Source organism: Leucopleurus acutus (genome assembly GCF_964270905.1).
Source record: "Leucopleurus acutus genome assembly, chromosome: 9".
Lineage (NCBI taxonomy): Eukaryota > Metazoa > Chordata > Mammalia > Artiodactyla > Delphinidae > Leucopleurus > Leucopleurus acutus.
The window spans coordinates 22,776,914-22,802,757 of NC_139144.1; the positions used below are offsets into that span (position 1 = coordinate 22,776,914).

General features: G+C 39.1%; 1 protein-coding gene across 1 annotated transcript in view; it reads left to right on the forward strand.

The window, feature by feature from the left end:
- Positions 1-25,844, forward strand: part of RELN (reelin) — a 511,249-nt gene that overhangs the window by 454,608 nt on the left and 30,797 nt on the right. Inside the window, exons 46-50 of the mRNA XM_082846929.1 lie at positions 1,869-2,037; positions 17,351-17,491; positions 18,798-18,975; positions 21,336-21,529; positions 24,989-25,245. Of these exons, the coding sequence (XP_082703055.1) occupies positions 1,869-2,037; positions 17,351-17,491; positions 18,798-18,975; positions 21,336-21,529; positions 24,989-25,245 (939 nt within the window). The remainder of the gene's footprint in view (positions 1-1,868; positions 2,038-17,350; positions 17,492-18,797; positions 18,976-21,335; positions 21,530-24,988; positions 25,246-25,844) is intronic.

A 25,844-nucleotide genomic window follows, 5' to 3' on the forward strand; every position in this document is an offset into this window, starting at 1 on the left:
TTTCTAAAATAATTTCTAAATTCTGAACCCAGAATACTAGTGCAAAAGCATTGACACTGATAGCATTTGGTAGTTAAGAAGAGATGTTTATTTATGAGGGACAATGAGTCTTTCTCTAGTTTGGTGAAAACAGTTTTAAGTGGTGGTATCCTTTAGTGCAGAGGGCTTGCAGTGTAGAAAGCAGGAACTTTGTCTATACTGTGCATCACGGTATGCCAGCATCCAGGACAATGCCAGGCTGAATAAACATTTGCTGAATGAATAAAATCAATTTTGAGATGTAAAACTGGGAGATTTGGGCACAGAGATAACAGTTGAAGCCCAAGGAAGATAGGTGTAGAATAGAAGGCCAGAAATGGAGTCTGGAAAGATGCCCATAGCTGGGCTAGTTAGCACAGAAGTCAGAGGGAAATAAGACAGGAGATTCAGAATAATGTCCTCCAAGCGAAAGGAAAGTTTCAAGAACCAGGGAGTCATCAATAATGTCCAAGGCTGTAGGGAGGACAAGAACAATGAAGACTGAGACAGGCCATTGTATTTAACTAGAAAAGACCACTAGGAAACTTAGGCCACCAGGACCAGTGAGTGGTCCCACGCTGGCTGCATGGGAGAATCCCCTGGGAAACTTAAAAGCTCCCAGCACCTTGGCCTGCCCCACAAGAGTGAAATCCCAATCTCTGCAGGTGGGACTTTGGCATCAGTAGTTTCTAAAGGTACCCAGGTGATTTCAGTGTGCAGCCAAGACTGAGAATCATGGTCTTAGGAAATTTCAGTAGGGAGGTATGGGCTGAAGTAGTTTATAAAGTCTTAAGAAGGGACCAGAGAGAGAAATATAAAACATAGCGTATAGGTTGAATGTTTTGGAAGAAGAGAAAGGAAAGAAAGAAATCTCTTTCCATGAGACCCACAGCCTGACTTCCTGCTTTGGCACGAACTACATGGCCTTCAGCTCCCTCTTTATGCTTCTCTGATTTCCCAGTATATTCCATAACACAGCAAAGGAGGATATATAAGCAAAAGAGATTTGTCAATTTCTTTTTTTTTCTTTTTTTTTTTTTTTTGCAGTACACGGGCCTCTCACTGTTGTGGCCTCTCCCGTTGCGGAGCACAGGCTCCGGATGCACAGGCTCAGTGGCCATGGCTCACGGGCCCAGCCGCTCCGCGGCATGTGGGATCCTCCTGGACCGGGGCACGAACCCGTGTCCCCTGCATTGGCAGGCGGACTCTCAACCACTACACCACCAGGGAAGCCCGATTTGTCTATTTCTTAGGAGTTTCACCTATACCAGAGAAAGTTTGGCATAAGTTGGTCAGGATCCCTATAGAATGCTTAAATTTTGAGAAGGCTGCTCAATATTTTTAACTATTTAAAAAGTAGTCATTATAACATATGGTTATTACCTTCTGTATTTGTATGTTAACCTTTAAATAAACAGACAAAATATAGTTATTGTAATACATAAATTATATCTAATTTATATAATGTATTTATACAATATATATCCTATAACTATTAGATTAAATAATAAATATATATAAATTATAACTATTATTATTATTGCTTTAACTGCATGTGAAGCAATAGATTTGTTAGAATTGTTCTGAAAATTTCACAATTAAAGAAGTGATTCAGGAAAATTTACTTTATGTTTCACTTGATCATATCCCCTTAACAGAAAAATTATTTTAATATGGAAAGTTAAAAATAATCACTAGTAATATACAGAGGAAAAAATAAAACCAGGAAATACATTTGGGGAAAATCAAATGATATTTGATTGAAATTAAAACATATGAAAACATAAGTAATTATGGTTCCTGGATCTGCAGGTATGTATTTCTAACCAGAATAATGCTTCCTGTTTCAGCTATTGAGTTGGAATACTCAGTAGACCTTGGATTGTCATGGCACCCACTGGTAAGGGACTGTCTGCCTACCAATGTTGAATGCAATCGCTATCACCTGCAGCGGATCCTGGTGTCAGATACTTTCAACAAATGGACCAGAATTACTCTGCCTCTCCCACCGTACACCAGGTATGGATGTTTCTGCATGTAGTGAACCCGAATGTGATATAATTTGGCATGTCCAATTTCAGCAAAGTTTAAATTAGTTACATGAGATTTTGTTACTTGTTGATGATATTGCTATGCATGAATTATTAAAGCGACCTTAATACGTAAAAAAGAAACCAGTTTTTGTGGTGACATTGTCCTGTGTTTTCCCTAAATCCAGGCCTTTTCTGACTTTTAACTCTAATATTTTTTTAAATAGCATATGAAAGGAAATAGTAGCCAGCTCAGTGAGCTTCTCCAACTTAAGTCACTAGGCCAAGAACAAGTCTTAATGGATTTAAATGGAGTCTAATATTCTGTCAGTCAGACTATTGTAAATATAGCAGTGAGTGGTATCATATAAACGGATGTAGCATAAAAATGTGTATTAAAATTACTGTCTGCTTTTGAAATTTTATTTTGAACAGTATCTTGAGAATTATCACCTGGAATGTACTTTTATGTGAAAAACAATTGTAAATGCTCCTTCGTTGTGTCTTTAAGAAATGACAGTGTCTTAATAAAACTGCCTGGTAGATGCTGGTAGAGAAGTTAAGTCTAAACTATCTGTGTATTTGCGCTCCTGCTTGAGTAAAGCAGAGAACTCACCTTGCTTAGTGGGATAGTGTTACATGCCTCTCTCTCTTTTCACCATCTAAGTAGAAAATGGTAATCAGTTGCTGCCGTTAAGAAAGAAGCAAAGCTAGCAATGCAGTCTGTGGAACAGGAGTTATAGTTTGGGCTCATTATTCTCTCACCTCCCCACAAATGAAGAATGAATAAATCTTCCTAGCAAATGATCGTAAAATTTAGCCGTTCATCTAGGACTTAACTTTTCCTGGGATTATCATAAATGGGATGGGTTCACTTACTAACAGCCTAGGGCTCCTGTACAATTGCTGGCTCAGGGGTGCAAGACTATATCAACTGTCAGCAGAGTTGCCAAGTTTAAATGAGATACGTGAGATTTTGTTGCTCGTTAAAGGTATTGCCATGCATGAATTATTAAGGTGATCTTAATAAGTAAAATAGAAAAAAAAACTCTATTAAGGTGGTAGTCTTTTAAGTCATTATGAATTCTGTGAATTATTACCCAGCAACATGGTAGCATTTTGCAAACAAATGACATTCTAAGATATACTCCAGCTCGTTATTATGCCCTTGAGTCTTTTACTCAAGAAATATAATTAGTCTTCATCTTTTAATCTATCTTTTGTCTCTTACACATACCCATAAAAATTTTGACCCTTTCAAATGATATTTTAAAAATCTGATGAGCATGCATTTCATCTTGTAATCATATTGAAAATATGCAGTTTGTTTATTATATTACCCTCAAAGTTCACGTTGTACAATGGTCTTAAAGGCAACACTGCTTTATAACAAGGCCCTTTGGGTAATTCAGAAAGAAACGAGCATGGCTGGAACCCAAGCCAGACCCCCTTCTAACTGTGCTTTGCCATGCGCCAAAGATCATTAGAACCATGTGCCAGACTCAGAGCACTTTGCCTCAAACTCAAGATAGCTAATCTATACTATATCTGCTCTTTCATCCAGTTGCTTTCTAAGTGCGGTGCTTCCTTATTCTGAGTTGAACTTACTGCCTCAACATCTGCAAAATACTGGGACATCAGTGTTTATGTCATCTGCCAGGACAGAATTGAGGATTTTAGTTTGTAGTTCTTCACTATAAACAAACATGATGCTGACAACTTAAAGCTATGAGCTAAGTAGGAATTAGGAGTGACTGTGACAATGTGCCAATTGTAGTTTGTCCGCTCACTTATCATGTGACCCCAGAGCTAGGCTCTCAGTATTGTTGGCACAGTGGTGGAAACAGTCAACCGAGGTTGGGTGTCCACAAATTGACATCAAACCATTAACCAAACTGAAATGACTAGTAGTCATCAGTAGTGATTATTCATGCATTAAACCGTTCATTAAACAAGTATTTTTTAAGTATTTCATTATTACCTAGGTCCGTGTGAGAGGCTGAACTTAGCCCCGCCTCAAGGAACTTTTAGTCTAGCACGAGCAAGATGTATTAACCAGAAATCACTAGTAATCAGAGAAGTAAATATGAAATTCAACTCTGATAACTGATGGAGGATACTTGCATGGTGCTAAGAGATTATACATCATAGAGAGATTTGTCTTGGTAAAGAAGGTCAAGGAACACTTTCTTGAGAAAATAATTGTAGTGTGATGTGAAGGAAGGATACAAGTTAACTAGGAGAAGGGGAAGGGGAAGGGTGTTCCAGGTAAAGATAACACCCTGTAGTAGGAGGAAACAGGCATATTTGAGATGCTGATAGAATGGATCAGACACCAAGAGAGAAAGTGAAGTGAGGTGTAAGATGGTGTCAGACCATGGAGTCGGTCATACTAAAGATTTAGGGGTTTGTTGGACTTCCCTGGTGGTGCAGTGGTTAAGAATCCACCTGCCAATGCAGGGGACATAGTTTCGAGCCCAGGAAGATCCCACATGCCGTGGAGCAGCTAAGCCTGTGTGCCACAACTACTGAGCCTGCTCTCTAGAGCCCGTGAGGCACAAACAAAGGAAGCCCACGCACCTAGAGCCTGTGCTCTGCAGCAAGAGAAGCCACTGCAATGAGAAGCCCGCGCACCACAACGAAGAGTAGACCCCACTCGCCACAACTAGAGAAAGCCCGTGTGCAGCAACGAAGATACAACACAGCCAAAAATCAATTAATTAATTTAAAAAAAAGATTTAGGGGTTTGTTATATGGATGCTGGAAGCCTGCTAAAATGCTTGGGGATGGGGAGACATGATCAGATTTGCATTCAGAAAAGCTTATTCTAACTGAAGAACAAATTGGGGAGGATAAGAGTAGATGTAAGGAGGCCCTTAAAGAGACAGTGACTGCTGGTAGCTTAGACTAAGATGTGGCAGACATGAAGAGAAGTGAAGAAGTTCAAGAGAAACGGAGGCAATAAAATTGAGCTTAATGATGAAATGCATGTGGGACAGTGAAGGAAGGGGCAATGTTGAAGATGACTCCCTGGCCTCTGAGTTGCAAAACTGAACGGATGCTGGTGCTTTTCATCAGGAAAGCAACAGTGAGACTAAACACAAGATACATCACACTGTGCTCCAGACATTGCTCTGTTGAAACCTAAATAAATTGGGGTAGATAGAATCATAGTCTCTAATCCTCCCCATTTACACTGGTGAAGTTAGATCTTCGTGAAAGAAAGAAAGAAAAGAAAAAGACCAGAAAGTATTGCAGTTTAGTGGAGGGCTTCCACTTTTCAGCCCTGTGAGCTTCTAAGCAAGTCATTTCACGTCCCTAAGCTTAAGTTTCCTTATCTGAAAAATGAAGATATTTTTTACCATATAAAAAGCTAATCAATGTGCCTGGAAGTGTTTGGGACATTGTAAACATTTACTGAAATGTAAGTCATTTTTACTTTTATGAGTTAACTACATAATCACATTTGTTAACCATAGCTCAAGTGTATTACCAGACTTCAGTCAGACTTAGAAGTCGTCCTCAGTTAACTTAACAAGAGTGAGCCCATAGTAATGGTAGGACGCTATCTTAAGTTTCTGCCCTGGAGGAGGTTACAATCTGATTATGGGAAAATAAACAACTTAAAAATAATACATGCTGAGTAAAATTTAGAGCTTCACTGAGGAATGGGCTGGAAATGCTGTAGGTATTGAGAGATGGGAGACAGTGTTGAATGCCAGAGTTAGGGATTCGGGAAAAGATGGACCCTGGCCTCAAAGGATGGCTAGGACTTAGGTGGGTAAGGAAAAGAACATCCTAAATTAGGGGAACAACGTGAACAGGGCACGTGAGTCTGGGAGAAGCACAGAGGTTGCTGATTAAAGAGGGAGCTCGTATCTGTAAGTTATGGGAAGTTGTTTGTTAGCAGAGTTGGGGTAATTTATAGTAAGCATTGAAGCAAGGTAAAGGGGTTTAGACTTGTAGGGAAAATGAACTATGGTGAGTTTTGAGCTGAGACTAATTCTTCCAAGAAAAAAAAATTGGGAGAAAAGAGAGACTCAAGTAGGAGAAAGACAAAGGTATTGTGATAATGACTGTACATAGTAACAAGGATCTGGGGTACAGCTAACATGAGGGGGATGAAGTAGATATTATAGGACATTTCAGAGAAAGAATTGATAAAACTCAGTCACTAACTTCTTCTCCCTTGCACACATCAAAAGATGACTTTAAAGTTTGAAGCCTGAGAAAGTGGTGAGAAGAAGAGAGGAGTGAGCTGAAGCTGATTCCAGGAGGGACAGTACAGCAGATTTAATCAAAAGATGCTGAATTAAATGTGATGGAAATATCCTTTTGACAGAGCTATGAAGACTGGAGCCCAGGGGAAGATAATAAACCTTGAAGGCGTGAACATAGAGGTCATAGGCAATGCTATAAAACTGCAGCAGCTCTCCAGAGGAGAGCATTTAAAAAGAAAGGATCCCTAAATTTAATAGCAGAATGAGTGGAAATAGCTATTAGAGGAACCAGGAGGATGCAGTCAAGGAGGAAGGAGAATCAGAATAAAGTGGTATCCAAAAGCCAAGTGAAAATAGAATATCAAGCAGGGATAGATCAAATCAGTGACAAATGCTACATAGAGTCAAGAAGAAGACAGTTTCACAATAAATTTACTAGAGTTTTCAATAAGGAGATAGTCAATGACCTTCAAAAGAACAGTTTCAGTGAGATACTGGAAATAAATACAGCTTGTCTAGTGCCAGAACCCATGGGCTTAACCACTGTATTAGTACTACATCTTTATTGCTTGCCTAAGAGATATGGTCCGAGAAGAAATAGAAAGGGAGGATGCCAGGCGTTCTTGAAAAAGGCTGAAAAAAAATAGGAAGATGCCAAAATCAATTTCATAGCCCCTACTCTGAATATGCCTCCTTCTCCTCCTTTACTAACCCCAGACCTAAAAATAAAAGGTGACTCAAGTGGCATCGTTCTTGAAATGTCACCTGAGAACCAGAGTGAGTCAGTGGAAGGGCAGGTAACCCAAATCCACCAAGAAAGGTGGGGTGTGGGAGCTGCCACTGGAAGGCTCAGGTGTGACTTGGCTATTTAAAGTCACAGTTTGAAAATGATCCATTCTCTTCTACTGGCCCTAATGACCTGGCCGATACCACTGGCTTTAAAGATTAACTACTACACTTTGGAAGCCAGGTGGTTTTAGCCACAGCACAGAAGCTATTCCATGTGTGCAGGAAGTTTAAAGGAATGGTGATAAGCTCAAGAAGGGGCAAAAAGATTGTGGAAGGACTGGAGTGATGGAATGGGGTTGGAGGAGTCTGTACCTTTTGGCAGGTAAACAAATTTAGAGTAGGAGGAGATATTTCAATGATATTCCCAACTACTGTAACTGCAAAGAAAAGGTCTTATTCTGAGAAAACCAAATAACTAAACATAATATTTATTGGGTTGATCATGGAGAAATAGTCAAGGGAATTACAAGTTCTTTTTTTTTTAGCCATTTATTTAATTAACAAAAGGAGAGAAAGAAAAACACATTCCAAAGTTAAAATGCTGACGAATGACAGAAAATTCACACTGAATCACCAGCTTCTATGTTGTATAATGTTGTCTTTTTTTTTAACATCTTTATTGGAGTATAATTGCTTTACAATGTTGTGTTAGCTTCTGCTGTATAACAAAGTGAATCAGCTATACATATACATATATCTCCATATACCCTCCCTCTTGCGTCTCCCTCCCACCCTCCCTATCCCACACCTCTAGGTGGTCCCAAAGCACCGAGCTGATCTCCCTGTGCTATGCAGCTACATCCCACTAGCTATCTATTTTACATTTGGTAGTGTATATAAGTCCATGCCACTCTGTCACTTCGTCCCAGCTTACCCTTCCCCCTCCCCGTATCCTCAAGTCCATTCTCTACATCTGTGTCTTTATTCCTGTCCTGCCCCTAGGTTTGTTTTTTTTTTATTCCATATATATGTGTTAGCATACAGTATTTGTTTTCCTCTTTCTGGCTTACTTCACTCTGTTTGACAGATTCTAGGTCCATCCACCTCACTACAAATAACTCAATTTCGTTTCTCTTTATGGCTAACATTCCATTGTATATATGTGCCACATCTTCTTTATCCATTCATCTGTCGATGGACACTTAGGTTGCTTCCATGTCCTGGCTATTGTAAATAGAGCTGCAATGAACATTGTGGTACATGTCACTTTTTGAATTATGGTGTTCTCAGGGTATATGCCCAGTAGTGGGATTGCTGGGTCATATGGTAGTTCTGTTTTTAATTTTTTAACGAACTTCCATACTGTTCTCCATAGTGGCTGTATCAATTTACATTCCCACCAACAGTACAAGAGGGTTCCCTTTTCTCCACACCCTCTCCAGCATTTATTGTTTGTAGATTTTTTTGGTGATGGCCATTTTGACTGGTGTGAGGTGATACCTCACTGTAGTTTTGATTTGCATTTCTCTAATTATTAATGATGTTGAGCATCCTTTAATGTGTTTGTTTGCAATCTGTATATTTTCTTTGGAGAAATGTCTATTTAGGTCTTCTGCCCATTTTTGGATTGGGTTACTTGTTTTTTTGATATTGAGCTGCTTGTATATTTTGGAGATTAATCCTTCATCAGTTGCTTCGTTTGCAAATATTCTCTCCCATTATGAGAGTTCTCTTTTCATCTTGTTTATGGTTTCCTTTGCTGTGCAAAAGCTTTTAAGTTTCATTAGGTACCATTAATTTATTTTTGTCTTTATTTCCATTTCTCAAGGAGGTGGGTCAAAAAGAATCTTGCTGTGATTTATGTCATTGAGTGTTCTGCCTATGTTTTCCTCTCAGAGTTTTATAGTGTCTGGCCTTACATTTAGGTCTTTAATTCATTTTGAGTTTATTTTTGTGTATGGTGTTAGGGAGTGTTCTAATTTCATTCTTTCACATGTAGCTGTCCAGTTTTCCCAGCACCACTTATTGAAGAGGCTGTCTTTTCTCCATTGTACATTCTTGCCTCCTTTATCAAAAATAAGATGACCATATGTGCGTGGGTTTATCTCTGGGCTTTTTATCCTGTTTTTGTTTTTGTTTTATCCTATATTTCTGTTTTTCTGCCAGTACCATACTGTCTTGAGTACTGTAACTTCGTAGTATAGCCTGAACTCAGCCTGATTCCTCCAGCTCCACTTTTCTTTCTCAAGATCGCTTTGGCTATTTGGGGTCTTTTGTGTTTCCATACAAATTGTGAATTTTTTTTTGTTGTAGTTCTGTGAAAAATGCCATTGCTGTTTGATAGGGATTGCATTGAATCTGTAGATTGTTTTGGGTAGTATACTCATTTTCACAATGTTGATTCTTCCCATCCAAGAACGTGATATATCTCTCCATCTGTTTGTATCGTCTTTAATTTCTTTCATCACTGTCTTACAGTTTTCTGCCTAGAGGTCTTTTGTCTCCTTTGGTAGGTTTATTCCTAGGTATTTTATTCTTTTTGTTGCAGTGGTAAATGGGAGTGTTTCCTTAATTTCTCTTTCAGATTTTTCATCATTAGTGTATAGGAATGCAAGAGATTTCTGTGCGTTAATTTTGTATCCTGCTACTTTACCAAATTCATTGATTAGCTCTAGTAGTTTTCTGGTAGCATCTCTAGGATTTCTATGTATAGTATCATGTCATCTGTAAACAGTGACAGTTTTACTTCTTCTTTTCTGATTTGTATTCCTTTTTGGGGGGGGTGTGGACCATGTTTTTTTGTTTGTTTTTTTATTTTTTAACATCTTTATTGGAGTGTAATTGCTTTACAATGGTGTATTCCTTTTATTTCTTTTTCTTCTCTCATTGCTGTGACTAAAACTTCCAAAACTATGTTGAATAATAGCAGTGAGAGTGGGCAACCTTGTCTTGTTCCTGGTCTTAGTGGAAATGATTTCAGTTTTTCACCATTGAGAATGATGTTGGCTGTGGGTTTGTCATATATGGCCTGTATTGTGTTGAGGTAGTTTCCCTCTATGCCCACATTCTGGAGAGTTTTTATCATAAATGGGTGTTGAATTTTGTTGAAAGCTTTTTCTGCATCTATTGAGATGATCATATGGTTTTTATCCTTCAGTTTGTTTATATGGTTTATCACACTGATTGATTTGTATATTAAAGAATCCTTGCATTTCTGGGATAAACCCCACTTGATCATGGTGTATGATCCTTTAAATGTGCTGCTAGATTCTGTTTGCTAGTATTTTGTTGAGGATTTTTACATCTATGTTCATCAGTGATATTGGCCTGTAGTTTTCTTTTTTTGTGACATCTTTGTCTGGTGTTGGTATCAGGGTGGTGGTGGCCTTGTACAATGAGTTTGGGAGTGTTCCTCCCTCTGCTATATTTTGGAAGAGTTTGAGAAGGATAGGTGTTAGCTCTCTAAATATTTGATCACATTCACCTGTAGAGCCAACTGGTCCTGGGCTTTTGTTTGTTGGAAGATTTTTAATCACAGTTTCAATTTCATTACTTATGATTGGTGTGTTCATATTTTCTATTTCTTCCTGGTTCAGTCTTGGAAGGTTGTGCTTTTCTGAGAATTTGTCCATTTCTTCCAGGTTGTCCATTTTATTGGCATACAGTTGCTTCTCTCATGATCCTTTGTATTTCTGCAGTATCAGTTGTTACTTCTCCTTTTTCATTTCTATTTCTGTTGATTTGAGTCTTCTCCCTTTTTTCTTGATGAGTCTGGCTTATAGTTTTATCAATTTTGTTTATCTTCTCAAAGAACCAGCTTTTAGTTTTATTGACCTTTGCTATTGTTTCCTTCATTTCTTTTTATTTCTGATCTGATCATTATGCTTTCTTTCCTTCTGCTGATTTTGGGGTTTTTTGTTTGTTTCTCTAATTGCTTTAGGTGTAAGGTTAGGTTGTTTACTTGAGATTTTTCTTGTTTCTTGAGGTAGGATTGTATTGCTATAAACTTCCCTCTTAGAACTGCTTTTGCTGCATCCCATAGGTTTTGGGTTGTCGTATTTTCATTGTCATTTGTTTCTAGGTATTTTTTGATTTCCTCTTTGAGTTCTTCAGTGATCTCTTAGTTATTTAGTAGCGTATTGTTTACCTCCATGTGTTTGTATTTTAAATTTTTTTTTACTGTATTTGATAATTACTCTCATAGTGTTGTGGTCGGAAAAGATACTTGATATGATTTCAATTTTCTTAAATTTACTAAGGCTTGATTTGTGACCCAAGATATGATCTATCCTGGAGAATGTTCCATGAGCACTTAAGAAGAAAGTTTATTCTGTTGTTTTGGGATGGAATGTCCTATAAATATCAATTAAGTCCATCTTGTTTAATGTATCATTTAAAGCTTGTGTTTCCTTATTTATTTTCATGATCTGTCCATTGGTGAAAGTAGGGTGTTGAAGTCCCCTACTATGATTATGTTACTGTCGACTTCCCCTTTTATGGATGTTAGCATTTGCCTTACGTATTGAGGTGCTCCTATGTTGGGTGCACAAATATTTACAATTGTTATATCGTCTTCTTGGATTGATCCCTTGATCATTATGTAGTGTCCTTCTTTGTCTCTTGTAATAGTCTTTATTTTAAAGTCTTTTTTGTCAGATATGAGAATTGCTACTCCAGATTTCTTTTGATTTCCATTTGCATGGAATATCGTTTTCCATCCCCTCACTTTCAGTCTGTATGTGTCCCTAGGTCTTAAGTGAGTCTCCTGTAGACAGCATATATACAGGTCTTGTTTTTTTTTGTTTTTTTAATAAATCTTACATTTATTTATTTATTTATTTATTTTAGACATTTATTGGCCTTATACTTCTTAAAGTTTTTTGTCCCCTGAATATTTTAATTAATTTATTTACTTTTGCTGTGTTGGGTCTTCATTTCTGTGAGAGGGCTTTCTCTACTTGTGGCAAGTGGGGGCCACTCTTCATTGCAGTGCGCGGGCCTGTCACTATCGCAGCCTCTCTTGTTGCGGAGCACGGGCTCCAGACACGCAGGCTCAGTAGTTGTGGCTCACAGGCCTAGTTGCTCCGCGGCATGTGGGATCTTCCCGGACCAGGGCCCGAACCCGTGTCCCTGCATTGGCAGGCAGATTCTCAACCACTGCGCCACCAGGGAAGCCCCAGGTCTTGTTTTTGTATCCATTCAGCCAGTCTGTGTCTTTTGGTTGGAGCATTTATCCATTTGCATTTAAGGTAATTATCGACATGTATGTTCCTGTTACCATTTTCTTAATTGTTTTGGGTTTGTTTTTGTAGGTCTTTTCCTTCTCTTGTGTTTCCTGCCTACAGAAGTTCCTTTAGCATTTGTTGTAAAGCTGGTTTGGTGGTGCTGAAGTCTCTTAACTTTTGCTTGTCTGTAAAGGTTTTAATTTCTCCATCAAATCTGAATGAGATCCTGGCTGGGTAGGCTAATCTTGTTTGTAGGTTTTTCCCTTTCATCGCTTTAAATATGTCATGCCACTCCTTTCTGGCTTGCAGAGTTTCTGCTGAAAGATCAGCTGTTAACCTTATGGGGATTCCGTATATTTTATTTGTTGCTTTTCCCTTGCTGCTTTTAATATTTTTTCTTTGTATTTAATTTTTGATAGTTTGATTAATATGTGTCTTGGCATGTTTCTCCTTGGATTTTCCTGTATGGGACTCTCTACGCTTCCTGGACTTGCTTGACTATTTCCATTCCCATGTTACGGAAGTTTTCAACTATAATCTCTTCAATATTTTCTCAGACACTTTCTTTTTCTCTTCTTCTTCTGGGACCCCTATAATTTGAATATGTTGTGCATTTAGTGTTGTCCCAGAGGTCTCTGAGGCTGTCCTCAATTCCTTTCAGTCTTTTTTCTTTATGCTGCTCTGCGGTAGTTATTTCCACTATTTTATCTTCCAGGTCACTTATCCGTTCTTCTGCCTCAGTTATTCTGCTACTGATTTCATTTTTAATTTCATTTATTGTGTTGTTCATCATTGTTTGTTTGCTCTTTAGTTTTTCTAGGTCCTTGTTAAATGTTTCTTGTATTTTCTCCATTCTGTTTCCAAGATTTTTGATCATCTTTACTATCATTACTCTGAATTCTTTTTCAGGTAGACTGCCTATTTCCTCTTCATTTACTTGGTCTGGTGGGTTTTTACCTTGCTCCTTCATCTGCTGCGTGTTTCTCTGTCTTCTTATTTTGTTTAACTTACTGTATTTGGGGTCTCCTTTTCACAGGCTGCAAGTTCATAGTTCCCATTGTTCTTGGTGTCTGTCCCCAGTGGGTGAGGCTGCTTCAGTGTCTTGTGTATGCTTCCTGGTGGGGGGGACTGGTGTCTGTGTTCTGGTGGGTGGGGCTGGATCTTGTCTTTCTCGTGGGTAGGGCCACCTCATGCTAGGCAGCTCTGCCATCTCCCAACTGCTAGGAAGATCTCCCCCACCTTTAACAGTCATCAAATCACTGCCATCTCCACCACTGACCCCCAGCCCCTGCCCGACCACTCTCAAGACGTCTCCTATTTGATTCTTTCTGGCCACCTTTATTGCTGCCAATTAAACATTCTTTCAGTAAAGGTTTATGAAGCCCCATCTATAGGAGTCACCAACAGTAAAATGGTAAGTAAGGAGAATAATCCAACAGAGGCAACTATGCATAAATAGGCACTTTTATTAAAACGTGATAAGAGCTTTAATAAAAGGTGATGGATTTGTCAGAATGGCCATCATCAAAAAGTCTACAAATAATAAATGCTGGAGAGGATGTGGAGAAAAGGGAACCCTCCTACATTGTCGGTCGGAATATAAATTGGTGCAGCCACTATGGAGAACAGTATGGAGTTTCCTTAAAGAACTAGAAACAGAGCTACCATGTGATCCAGCAATCCTACTCCTGGGCATATATCTGGAAGAGACAAAAACTCTAATTCAAAAAGATACATGCACCCTAATGTTCATAGCAGCACTGTTAAAATAGCCAAGGCATGGAAGCAACCTAAATGCTCGACACATGAGTAGATGAAGAAGATGTGAGATATATATATATATACACAATGGGATATTACTCAGCCATAAAGAAGAATGAAATAATGCCATTTGCAGCAACATGCATGGACCAGAAGATTATCATACTAAGTGAAATATGTCAGAAAGAGAAAGACAAATATCATATGGTATCACTTATATGTGGAATCTTAAAAAATGATACAAATGGACTTATTTACAAAACAGAAATAAACTCACAGACATAGAAAACAAATTTATGGTTATAAAAGGGAAAGGGAGGGGGAGAGATAAATTAGGAATTTGGGAGTAACAGATACACACTACTATATATAAAATAGATTTTTAAAAGTACCTGCTGGGGCTTCCCTGGTGGCGCAGTGGCTGAGAGTCCGCCTGCTGATGCCCCAGTCCCGGAAGACCCCACATGCCGTGCAGCGGCTGGGCCTGTGAGCCATGGCCGCTGGGCCTGCGCGTCCTGAGCCTGTGCTCCGCAATGGGAGAGGCCACAACAGTGAGAGGCCCGCATACAGCAAAAAAAAAAAAAAAAAAAAGGACCTACTGTATAGCACAGGAAACTGTAGTCAATATCTTATAATAAACTATAATGGGAAAGAATATGAAAAAGAACATATAAGATATTACAGAAAAGCCCAAACGAATTTTTTTGCCAACCCTATATATATATATATATATAGGGTTGGCAAAAAAAATATATATATATATATATGGCAAAAAATATATATATATAACTGAATATATGTATATAAACTGAATCACTTTGCTGTACACGTGAAACATTGTATATCAACTATACTTCAATTTAAAAAAATTTTAAAGGTAATGGAGCATATATAAAATATTAGGGGAACAAGGAAATCTTATTACTTGCCCACTATCTATGCACACTGAAGATATAAAACAATATTCCTTGAAGCAATACAGAGATATTTCCTGCCCTTCAGCAACATATAATCTAAAGGACAGAATAAGTATGTAAGTGTTGACTTGTTATTATAATCCAAGTAATGATGTGCTATGGGAAATACGATATTCCACTATGTTATTCATAAGATGTTGCTGCATGTACCAGGCATAGCTATTAATAAACTTAGTCATTAAAAATTAACTGATGAGCAGAGCACTGAGTTACACAACCACAGCGGGGGCATCTTCATATTACTTACTCTGAGAATACCAGCTCACTGCACCTTAGAGCACCTACTAAGGGCTAGGTGCTGTACACTGAGTGTATAATGTTAAACAAAAAGAGATTAACCCTCCTCCCTTACAACTTTTCTGAGGAAGAGACAGACATTTAAGAAATACATATGCAGGGCTTCCCTGGTGGCACAGTGGTTGAGAGTCCGCCTGCTGAGGCAGGGGACACGGGTTCGTGCCCCGGTCCCGGAGGATCCCACATGCTGCGGAGCGGCTTGGCCCGTGAGCCATGGCCACTGAGCCTGCGCGTCCGGAGCCTGTGCTCCGCAACGGGAGAGGCCACAACAGTGAGAGGCCCGCGTACCGCAAAAAATATATATATATATATATATATATGCAAATAAATATATGACTAAAGTTGTGATAAATACTATGAAAGGAAAAGAACCATTTGCTATGGAAGAAATGTCGTTTTTAAAGGGATCTGAAAGAATATTTCTCTATGAAGACCTGACATTCCCTCTGAGACCTGAAGGACACACAGAGGTTAACCGGGCAGAAAGGAATAGCATGTCAGCAGAAGGCAGGAAAGAGTTGGAGGAGCTTCAGGAGCTGAGAGGAGGAGCCGGGTTCCAGAAGGGAGGCTGAGGGACCAGAGGAGAGGGCTCAGCTCCGGCAGAGCCTTGTGGGCCAAGGAGGAGCTTGGGATTGAAGTTAAATGCAATAGCAAGTGACAGGAGGGTATTAGGTAGACGTTTCTCTGCTGAGACGAACAGATGGGAGCTGGCGAGCAAGACAGGTTATGGAGAAATGAGTGCATAGCAGCTCAGCAAACAGATATCAAACTGAACGATTTATTTTCAGAGTGAAGATTTGAGTTCTGTTGTTTCTTTTCTATTTTCTAAACTTAATATAAATGTGTTCAGTTGGATAATTTTACATCCTTGCTGTTATTTGGTCTTTGGTCCTGCCTAAAACAGATATCTTTCAGTCAAGTGGTTAGCATATCTCTTAATGAGAAAAGTATATGAATCCATAAAACAAGTTGCTTTGGCTAATTATTTCCTCCAAGGTCTTTGAATGTTCAAGCTCACTTGAGCCTCAGGCATTGTTTGGATTTTACTGCCATCTAGTGTCCCTAAACACATAAGTTTATTTGTCCTTATGAACAAGACTCCCCCAAGCTGTGCAAATGAGCAAATATATATTCTCCAGAATGGGAGAATCTCTGTTTGGGTTTTATTTACATTGCCTTTAAATCAATATAAAATAAGTCTGGGAGTAACAGAGCTTACTATCCTTACTATCCTTATTAACAGAGTCTTACTATCCTCTCTCTTCTCTGTCCAATTATCTTATCTAGGGTTTCACTGATCCTTCTGATATACACCCCCAGTCTTCCTAAGGCTCTCATTGTGAGAATTCCTCATAAATGCTGGCCAGTTTGCCTCCTGTACAAAAGTGTCTGGCCTTAGGGAGCGCTTAGGAGTTGAAATCCTCTCCCCGACTCAAATGCAGAGGGGTTATGGCTGCTCAAGGACAAACATCTTTTCCTAAAATGCAAATACAACTTGGCAGCAGCCCTGTTGTCCCTCCACAATGATTTCCACACAAAATTCAGGGCTCACTGGTCCCATGAGGCCACTGATTTTAGCATTAGTTTTAGTATCTGTTTTAGTCTGTTTTTACAAGGCTCAGAAAGCCCATTGGCCTAAAATATTGGGTTGGCCAAAACTTTCCTTCAGCTTTTAAGTAAAAACAAAAGACACATTTTTTTATTTTCACCAAGAACTTTATTGAACAACATATTCACCGTTTTGTTCCACTACCTTCTGCCACACTGATCTGACAGCTGTCCCAGTACAATCTAACAAAATTGTTTCAAATGAAGTTAAAGACAGCTAAGCAGTACTAGAGCCATCTTACGGAAAAAAAACGAATGAACTTTTCGGCCAACACAGTATATTCTCAAGCTACTGCAGTTCAGTTTGGTTTGGTTTTCTTCATCAAAGTTTGGCAAAGAATTGGCCGTAATGAATACATTTTTCGGAACACAGGTGAGGATGTACGTGCATTTGTGTAACACTCCTCCATGCACTTGTTCACACATACCAGAACACTTTCTCTTGTCCACCACATCCTTCATTATAATTCTCTTTTTCTTCAAAGGTCCCAAGCCACTCGTTTCCGTTGGCATCAACCAGCTCCTTTTGACAAGCAGCAGACGTGGGCAATAGATAATGTCTATATCGGGGATGGCTGCACAGATATGTGCAGTGGCCATGGAAGGTGCATCCAGGGAAACTGTGTGTAAGTAGGTTTTTTTCTTCCTTTTACAGAAAGTTCCTGACTCACATTCTGGCCAGGAAATTTTTCTGAAACTGGTTTTTTAATCACTTCCAAGCTGCTTTAGGTTATATTGATACATGTTTCCTGAAATCTGACCTTGAGCTAACTATGGAGTTTATGGCTATCTTTGTTCTTGCTTAGAGAGTAGGAACTGAACAATATCTTGTAGGGAGAAGGCTGAGTTATAATTGACTTGTTTTATTTTCTTCTATGTTTCTGTGATAGACCTGAGCCTTGAAAAAGACATTAGAAGAAGTTCAGGAGTTTAATATGTTCTGACTGAAAATAATACATCCTAAGTATTTTTCTCACTTAGGTCTGAATGTATGTAGTGATATGCCTTACTTGTGGTTTGAATGGTATTCCTGTGGTATTTGCATAAGGAAGTATATAAATGCCTGATCAATTTGCCAGGTGTATTTGATGGAGAGACCTACAGTTTTACTCAGAGAGCCTTAGTATCTTTGGAAGGGTCTAAATAGAGAGAGAGAGAGAGAGAGAGAGAGAGAGAGAGAAAGAGAGAGAGAGAGAGAGAGAGAGAGTGTGTGTGTGTGTGTGTGTGTGTGTGTGTGTGTGTGTGTGTTGTGTACTACAGGGCTCTGTGCTTTATTTTCAAAGACTGCTGTTCGACGGGATACTATGAATGAAAATGCTGATAGAGAATTCAGTTCCTTCTCCACTAATCCCTGTACACCTGGGGAGTCTTTCCTTTGATTAATGATTCTAGCCCATATCCAGCATGACCTCTGAGATCCCAGAGCCTCCCAGTTCTATATTCATATTTCCTCTAACATTGAACAGGGAATTCACTTCTGTGGTCAAAGATGGCAGATGCTATCCAAAGTACCCTCTGCTATTTGGAACGTGGCCTCTTGGATTCCTGATTGGCTCAAAGCCTCTATGAAAAAGACCAGTTTCATGAATTATTAGGACCAACCAGTTTACTTTGGTAGCTGCAGTTCCTTATCAGCCATCCAGAGCTGTGTCATGCAGGGACAGGGCTTTAGTAAATTCTTTCAAATTGCTTCTCTCTCCACCTGTAAGCCCAAGTCACTACTTTAGGAAAGCCTAGAGGCAGTTAATTCACAGCTTATTTCTAACCTAAAGCACTGTTAAGGAGAGCAGGTGAATTCCAGCAAGCTCTGTGAAGATAACTAACCTTTCATCATCTTGGACTAGGAAAAGGAGTTGGCTTCGCTAATTTGAGAGAACACTTGCAGGGGCTTTGTTTGATGTTGACTTTTCTTTTCTCTTTTTCCACTCCCAGCTGTGACGAGCAGTGGGGTGGCCTGTACTGTGATGAGCCCCAGACCTCCCTTCCAACCCAACTCAAAGACAACTTCAATCGGGCCCCATCCAACCAGAACTGGCTGACTGTGAATGGAGGGAAATTAAGTACTGTGTGTGGAGCTGTGGCTTCGGGAATGGCTCTGCATTTCAGTGGGGTTAGTGTTTGGCTACTGTTTATTCATTTCTGCATCCTCTGAGTTCCCCCCCAAAAAGTCAAGTCTCTTTTGAAGTTTAATTGGCAAATCAAGATGCAGAGTTAGACACTCTAAATGCACAACCCTGATGTGAACTCACAACTTTCTACAAATCAGAAAATGCTAATTATTTTCAACACTTACGTATCACAAATCAGCTGCGACAATTTAATTATTCAGGGTAGTGTCAGCACAGGCATATTTAAGTACACATTTAAAAAGGACTTAAACGAATTTCCACCCTGGGATAGAGAGCTTGCACAATGTGTGAGGGTCTTCCACCTGAATGATGCTCTAATTGAAAATTCCTGAGCTTGCAACAGATTTGGGATTTAGGGAGCCAAAAATCTGGAAAATGAGCTTCAGTTTCCTGAATTTATTAACAATAATTAATCCCTTATGTAAATTATCCAAGAAAGAGTAATTGTTAGTAATTACTAAACACGTGTATTTATAGCAGATTATTTTGTGAATGATAGCAGCAATGTTAGCAAATTGCTTTGAGAAACTTCATAGCCATTATGCATTGCTGCCAAAGATGACTTGTTTAAAAGTAGAATTTCTCCAATGCTATAATTAAATACCCTTTACAGCCCATTTAATTTTTAAAAATTACAAATTCACTATCAGTTCTTTACTGCCCTACCACGTCCTACCTTAAAGTTTACATTTGTGCCAATGAAATATACTAGTATTTTAGCCCAAGAGTAGCAAGAGGACATATATTATGTTGGATTTTTATAATCATCAACAGTGATTAAGAATGCAGTGTTTCATAAAGAATGCTCAACATCATTAATCATTAGAGAAATGCAAATCAAAACTACAATGAGATATCATCTCACACCGGTCAGAATGGCCATCATCAAAACATCTAGAAACAATAAATGCTGGAGAGGGTGTGGAGAAAAGGGAACCCTCTTGCACTGTTGGTGGGAATGTAAATTGATACAGCCACTATGGAGAACAGTATGGAGGTTCCTTAAAAAACTAAAAATAGAACTACCATACGACCCAGCAATCCCACTACTGGGCATATACCCTGAGAAAACCATAATTCAAAAAAGAGTCACGTACCACAATGTTCACTGCAGCTCTATTTACCATAGCCAGGACATGGAAGCAACCTAAGTGTCTATCGACAGATGAATGGATTAAGAAGATGTGGCACATATATACAATGGAATATTACTCAGCCATAAAAAGAAACGAAATTGAGTTATTTGTAGTGAGGTGGATGGACCTAGAGTCTGTCATACAGAGTGAAGTAAGTCAGAAGGAGAAAAACAAATACCGTATGCTAACACATATATATGGAATCTAAGACAAAAGAAAAAAGGTCATGAAGAACGTAGGGGCAAGACAGGAATAAAGACACAGACCTACTAGAGAATGGACTTGAGGATACGGGGAGGGGGAAGGGCAAGCTGGGACGAAGTGAGAGAGTGGCAGGGACATATATACACTACCAAACGTGAAATAGATAGCTAGTGGGAAGCAGCCACATAGCACAGGGAGATCAGCTCAGTGCTTAGTGACCACCTAGAGGGGTGGGATAGGGAGGGAGGGAGGGAGGGAGATGCAAGAGGGAAGAGATATGGGAACATATGTATATGTATAACTGATTTACTTTGTTATAAAGCAGAAACTAACACACCATTGTAAAGCATTTATACTCCAAAAAAGATGTTAAAAAAAAAAAGAATGCAGTGTTCACAGTACTCCTCCTAGCTTAGATGGAACTCTGAGAGGCCTAGTTTTCTTCATAGGTTCAACTAATAAATGACTATGTTAATGAATTAATATAGAAAACATTAAAATCAACTATAAAAGTTTAAAAAGCTTACAACTAATATTGCTAATTATAATTAAGTTGTATTACATTTTTGGACATCATTTTTAAATTGCATATTAAAATAGTCATCTCAGTATACTACTTTGTTAATAGCTGATACCTTTTTAAAAATCTAAAAGATACCTATAAATAGCTAGAAATAATTAAATAAAAATATAGAATAGTTATTTTAATTTCAGCTCTCGTATTGCTTAGAAGAAAATAGAAGAGAATCTTTTTAGAATACATTGCCCTTTGTAAGTAAATTCTAATAATGAAATTTCAAGGTTCAGCATATATTTGCTTTGTACCTACTGTATGCTAAAGGCCATACTAGGAGTTAGTATAATAGGAGAGATAAGAAAATCATTATTGCAATACTGTGTGACTTGTATTGCAAAAGAAAGGATGGAAGCCAGAGAATACCTAGAACCTGTAATGACGATTCCTTATCACCGTGTCGTTGCATTCTGCTTCTTTTCCTTAGGGTTGCAGTCGGCTGTTGGTCACAGTGGATCTAAACCTCACTAATTCTGAGTTTATCCAATTTTACTTCATGTATGGATGCCTGATCACACCAAACAACCGTAACCAAGGTGTTCTCTTGGAATATTCTGTCAATGGAGGCATTACCTGGAACCTGCTAATGGAAATCTTCTATGACCAGTACAGTAAACCTGGGTTTGTATTCTATTTTATCTCTTATAACTAGTATGTTGAGCGAAGATGCTTAGTAAGGCCTGCCAGCAATCCATCACAGGGACCACAGGGGACCTGGACCACACTCACCAGTAGAGGATGCCTCTGAGACCAACACGAAGACAAGGTTTCTGAGCTAGATAAACAGCTGGTTTGGGGTTTTTATTTCAAAAAAAACTAGTTTGTGAATCCGTAAATAAGATAAAATACACAATCACAATGCCAGTAATGAATAGATCCACTGTAAAAAACTCATATAAATTAATGAATATATGATAATTAATTTCAACAGCATTTTGGGAAAGTGGAAACAGAAAAGTAATTTATTTGTTTGTTTATATAGTGTTCACTCCATTTTAGAGAATTGGGGGCTAGAAAATAAACACAAAATGTAAATATCCTTAAGAAGCCTAGAGTCTATTTTTAAATTCCTTATTGAAAAACCCTGAAGAAACACAATGTATGGGTCATTTTTAAGAATATACTCTTGAAGGGCAAAAAACAATTGTGGCTGATTAGAAAAGTCCAAAGGTTGTTAAAAAGGAAAAGAGCATATTTATTAAAGTAGGAGGAGAATAGGGAAGAAGAAGGTGATATAGGAGAGAAAGAGAGAAGGAGAGAAGGTTGGAGGAGAGCAGAGCAGAGGGGAGGGGAGGAGAAAGGAGGGGAGGGGAGGAGTGATTGCAGCCCAGTCAAGAAACAGAATAAATAAAAGGAGAAACATAGATAAACTCAGTGCATGGCAAACCAGGTACAAGCTAAAAATTATGTAAAATAAAAACAATCAAGAATCTTGTAAATGATCATTTAAATTCAACCTGTCGGTCAAGAATATGTTCAACTGTGAATTACAGAAAACCTAAAATAACTTAAAAGGTGTTTTTTCCTCTCGTATGTAAGTTAGATCCAGAAGGAAGTAACCCAGAGCTGCTACAGCGGCTCCACCAGGACCAGAGACCCAGGTTCCTTCTAACTGGTACTTCTGCCACACTCAACGCTTTGGTCTGAGAGGACCCACATTCCAGCCTGCAGGCAGGAGGATGGGGCAAGAGCAGTGTGCTGGCTCTCTTTAAGGACACTTCCTAACAGTTGTCCACACTTCCTTTCACATTCTACTAGCCAGAACTTAGTCACAGAGACACACCCAGATGCAAGGCAGTCTGGACGTGGTGTCTTTATTCTGGGTGATTATTCGCCTCGCTAAAAAGATAGGCTCCTAATATGAAGGGAGAATGGGGAATATGGCAATTGAGGAAATGCCAGCAGTCTCTGCCATAAGCAAAATTTTAAATACTGCACTTGCGTTAAAGTTGGACACCAATAAAGGATTCCAGATAGAAACTAAGTGGTACACAGTGTAATAGTGCAAAAAAATGTGCTCACCTATTAGTAGGAGATAGTAGGCAAGGCAAGTAAACTGTTTATGGAGAAAGTTATAATGACTCTCACATATGAGTTCCTGAACACTTTAACAGCATAATATACAGGGAGAAGGAAGTTATGTTTCTGTAGGGTAAAAGCATAACTGTCTAATCCACTTTAGTTCTCTGAAGGAGAAACAAATTCACCAAGGCAGGAACAGTGGTCATAATTTATTTACACTTTTCAGCAGCCTTGGATAAATTTCCACTCCAAAGGATTTTAAAATGTGGTCAAGGATTTATCAGGATAGAGAAATGAAGATAAAAGATTGTTGCTCTGGATAAAGAAGTGTGATTGTGTGTCCCTCCAGGAACGGATAGATTTCTCATGTTATTTAATACTTTTTAAAATGTTAATTAAACATGCCAATTCAAAGGAGAAAAATTATAGAAAGATCTTACAAGGTGAGCATACAAAAAAAGAGGGAAGGGAGGGGCACAGGTGAGCTTCAAAACTGAGATGCATGAGGAAATTAACTTTGGAAAAGAGTATTTACCTAAAGACTCATGGTCTCCAAACTGCCAGTTACTACACAGCTGAGGGTCTGGGATTCACAGTCTACACTTCCCTTCCCTAAGACCAAGATCCACTGAGTTATCATGGCCCAAAGGGTGTACAAAATGATGGACATAATCAAAAAAAGTATTTAAGGGACTTCGCTGGTGGTCCAGTGGCTAAGACTCTGCACTCCCAATGCAGGGGGCCCAGGTTTGATCCCTGGTCAGGGAACTAGATCCCACATGCCACAACTAAGAGTCCACATTGCCACAACTGAAGATCCTGCATGCCGTGACTATGACCCAGAGCAGCCAAATGAATAAAATAAATAAATAAATATTTTTTAAAAAGTATTTAAAATCCAAGTACTGGAAATCCAACTAATAACATCCTAGCCTTGAATGGATTTTGATTGCCCCTCATCTGGAATACTTCCTACTCTTCTGGTCATTATACTTCAAGGAAGACATCAAAGAGAGAAGAAGAAGGGAACATAAAATCAACAAGGAGATAGTATGTAGGCAAAACTAAAATAACAAAACCTCTTCCATGTGAAAGACGAAAACCCAGGGGTCATATTGAAGCCCTCTGCTTAAGGGGTCTTCCCAGGATGAACTGCAGTGCTAACACGCAGAGGCAGCCCTGGAATGTAAAGGGAGGTAGATCAGCATGGATAAAAAGATGAGACTTTATGAGAGAGTAAACCTCAGGGAATTATTTTCCCCAACAGACTTTATGAGTTGTGAATATCATTTCGAAGGGGTTTGATGTCTTCCTGAGGTTTAAATGCATCATTGTGATTAAGGGGTATTTCCAACCTTGTTTGTAGCTGGTTAAGATTCATGTTGGAGGGTGGAGCCATGTGTTTCCATGTCTGTCTTTGGTGATTGAGTCAGGGGCAGCCCGCTGGGCTTGTTAGCCCATGGTTCTCACTCAGCATTTCTAAGTATAATGTTTTCAATAAAGCATAAAGTCGATGTCAAACCAGGCAACTGATGAAGTAATTACATATATCCTGGTACTCTCAGGCTGAGAACCCAAATGTCCTGCCACAATCTAGTGTCCAAATTCCAAGCAAATTTCTGGTACACATGGGAGTGGAATAAAATCAAGGTGGCAGGGGAAGGAAACAGATGAAACCAGCCCCTGAGTGGCAGAAAAAAAGTCAGTATTGGTTTATGTCTACCAAAGTGCATATACCCTATGCCTACCAATCTGGAGGGTCTCTAGACAAGCAGAAAACTGTAGGGTCCCTCTCAGTCCTGCCCAGGGACAGTTAGAGCAAGGGGGTAGTTCCAGGATGCTTGAATTTGTTCACATTCTGTTTCCCCAATTTAGTGATTTGTGAGACTTTGTAAAATTAAGACAATTTATCGTGGTTTTTAAAAACGATTTTAGCTAACGTCCTCTCCTCATCCTCCATGTGACATGTAATATCTTATCTCTGGTTGCACATCCCTTCCTCGCATGAGATATTTGACAAGACTTTCCCCCCCACACCCCAACCATCATTTTCTTCAGATTCGTGAATATCCTTCTCCCCTCTGACGCTAAAGAGATTGCTACTCGTTTTCGCTGGTGGCAGCCGAGACACGACGGCCTGGACCAGAACGACTGGGCCATTGACAACGTCCTCATCTCAGGGTCTGCGGACCAGAGGACCGTCATGCTGGACACCTTCAGCAGCGCCCCAGTGCCCCAGCACGAGCGTTCACCCTCGGACGCTGGCCCTGTGGGAAGAATTGCTTTCGACATGTTTATGGAGGACAAAACTGCAGGTAAATTTTTCACTGATGCTAAATGAAAATCCATTTGGGTCTTTTCCAAAAAGTGGAATGTGGAACCTTTTACAGATTCTCAAGTGGTACAGAAACAGTGAAAAGGGTGTCACCCTTTTGCTTCTCTCAACCTTCCTGGTTTACACTGTAACTAAATCTTTTCTTTCGGTCAAGCCAGCAAGTTTGTTTTAATAGCATTCAATAATTTTATTAACAGGGTAATTTTCTTTTTAAAAATTTTCATTTCTACGTTTCTTGTTTTTTATTTTGGTTAGAAAGCCAACATTTTTTGACATTTTTTTATTCTCCAAGGACAAGTGTTTTGTTTTGCTGCACGTCAGACGCGTTTGTGATGGTATTTCATGTTTTCAGAAGTGTCCAAGGTCATGCTTGTTATTCTTCATTCCTGATAGGAGTATCACAGTGCCCCAGTGAACTGTCAAGGATCTCTCCATGCTGTTCTTATTTTTAACGGCTTCTTTTCATTTCGTGACACTATTCTGGTCACCTTTTTTTAAGTGGTGTCATATATTAAGGATATGGCTTTGTCATGCCACATACTTGGTTATACTACATAAAACATGGTATCTTCAGGTGAA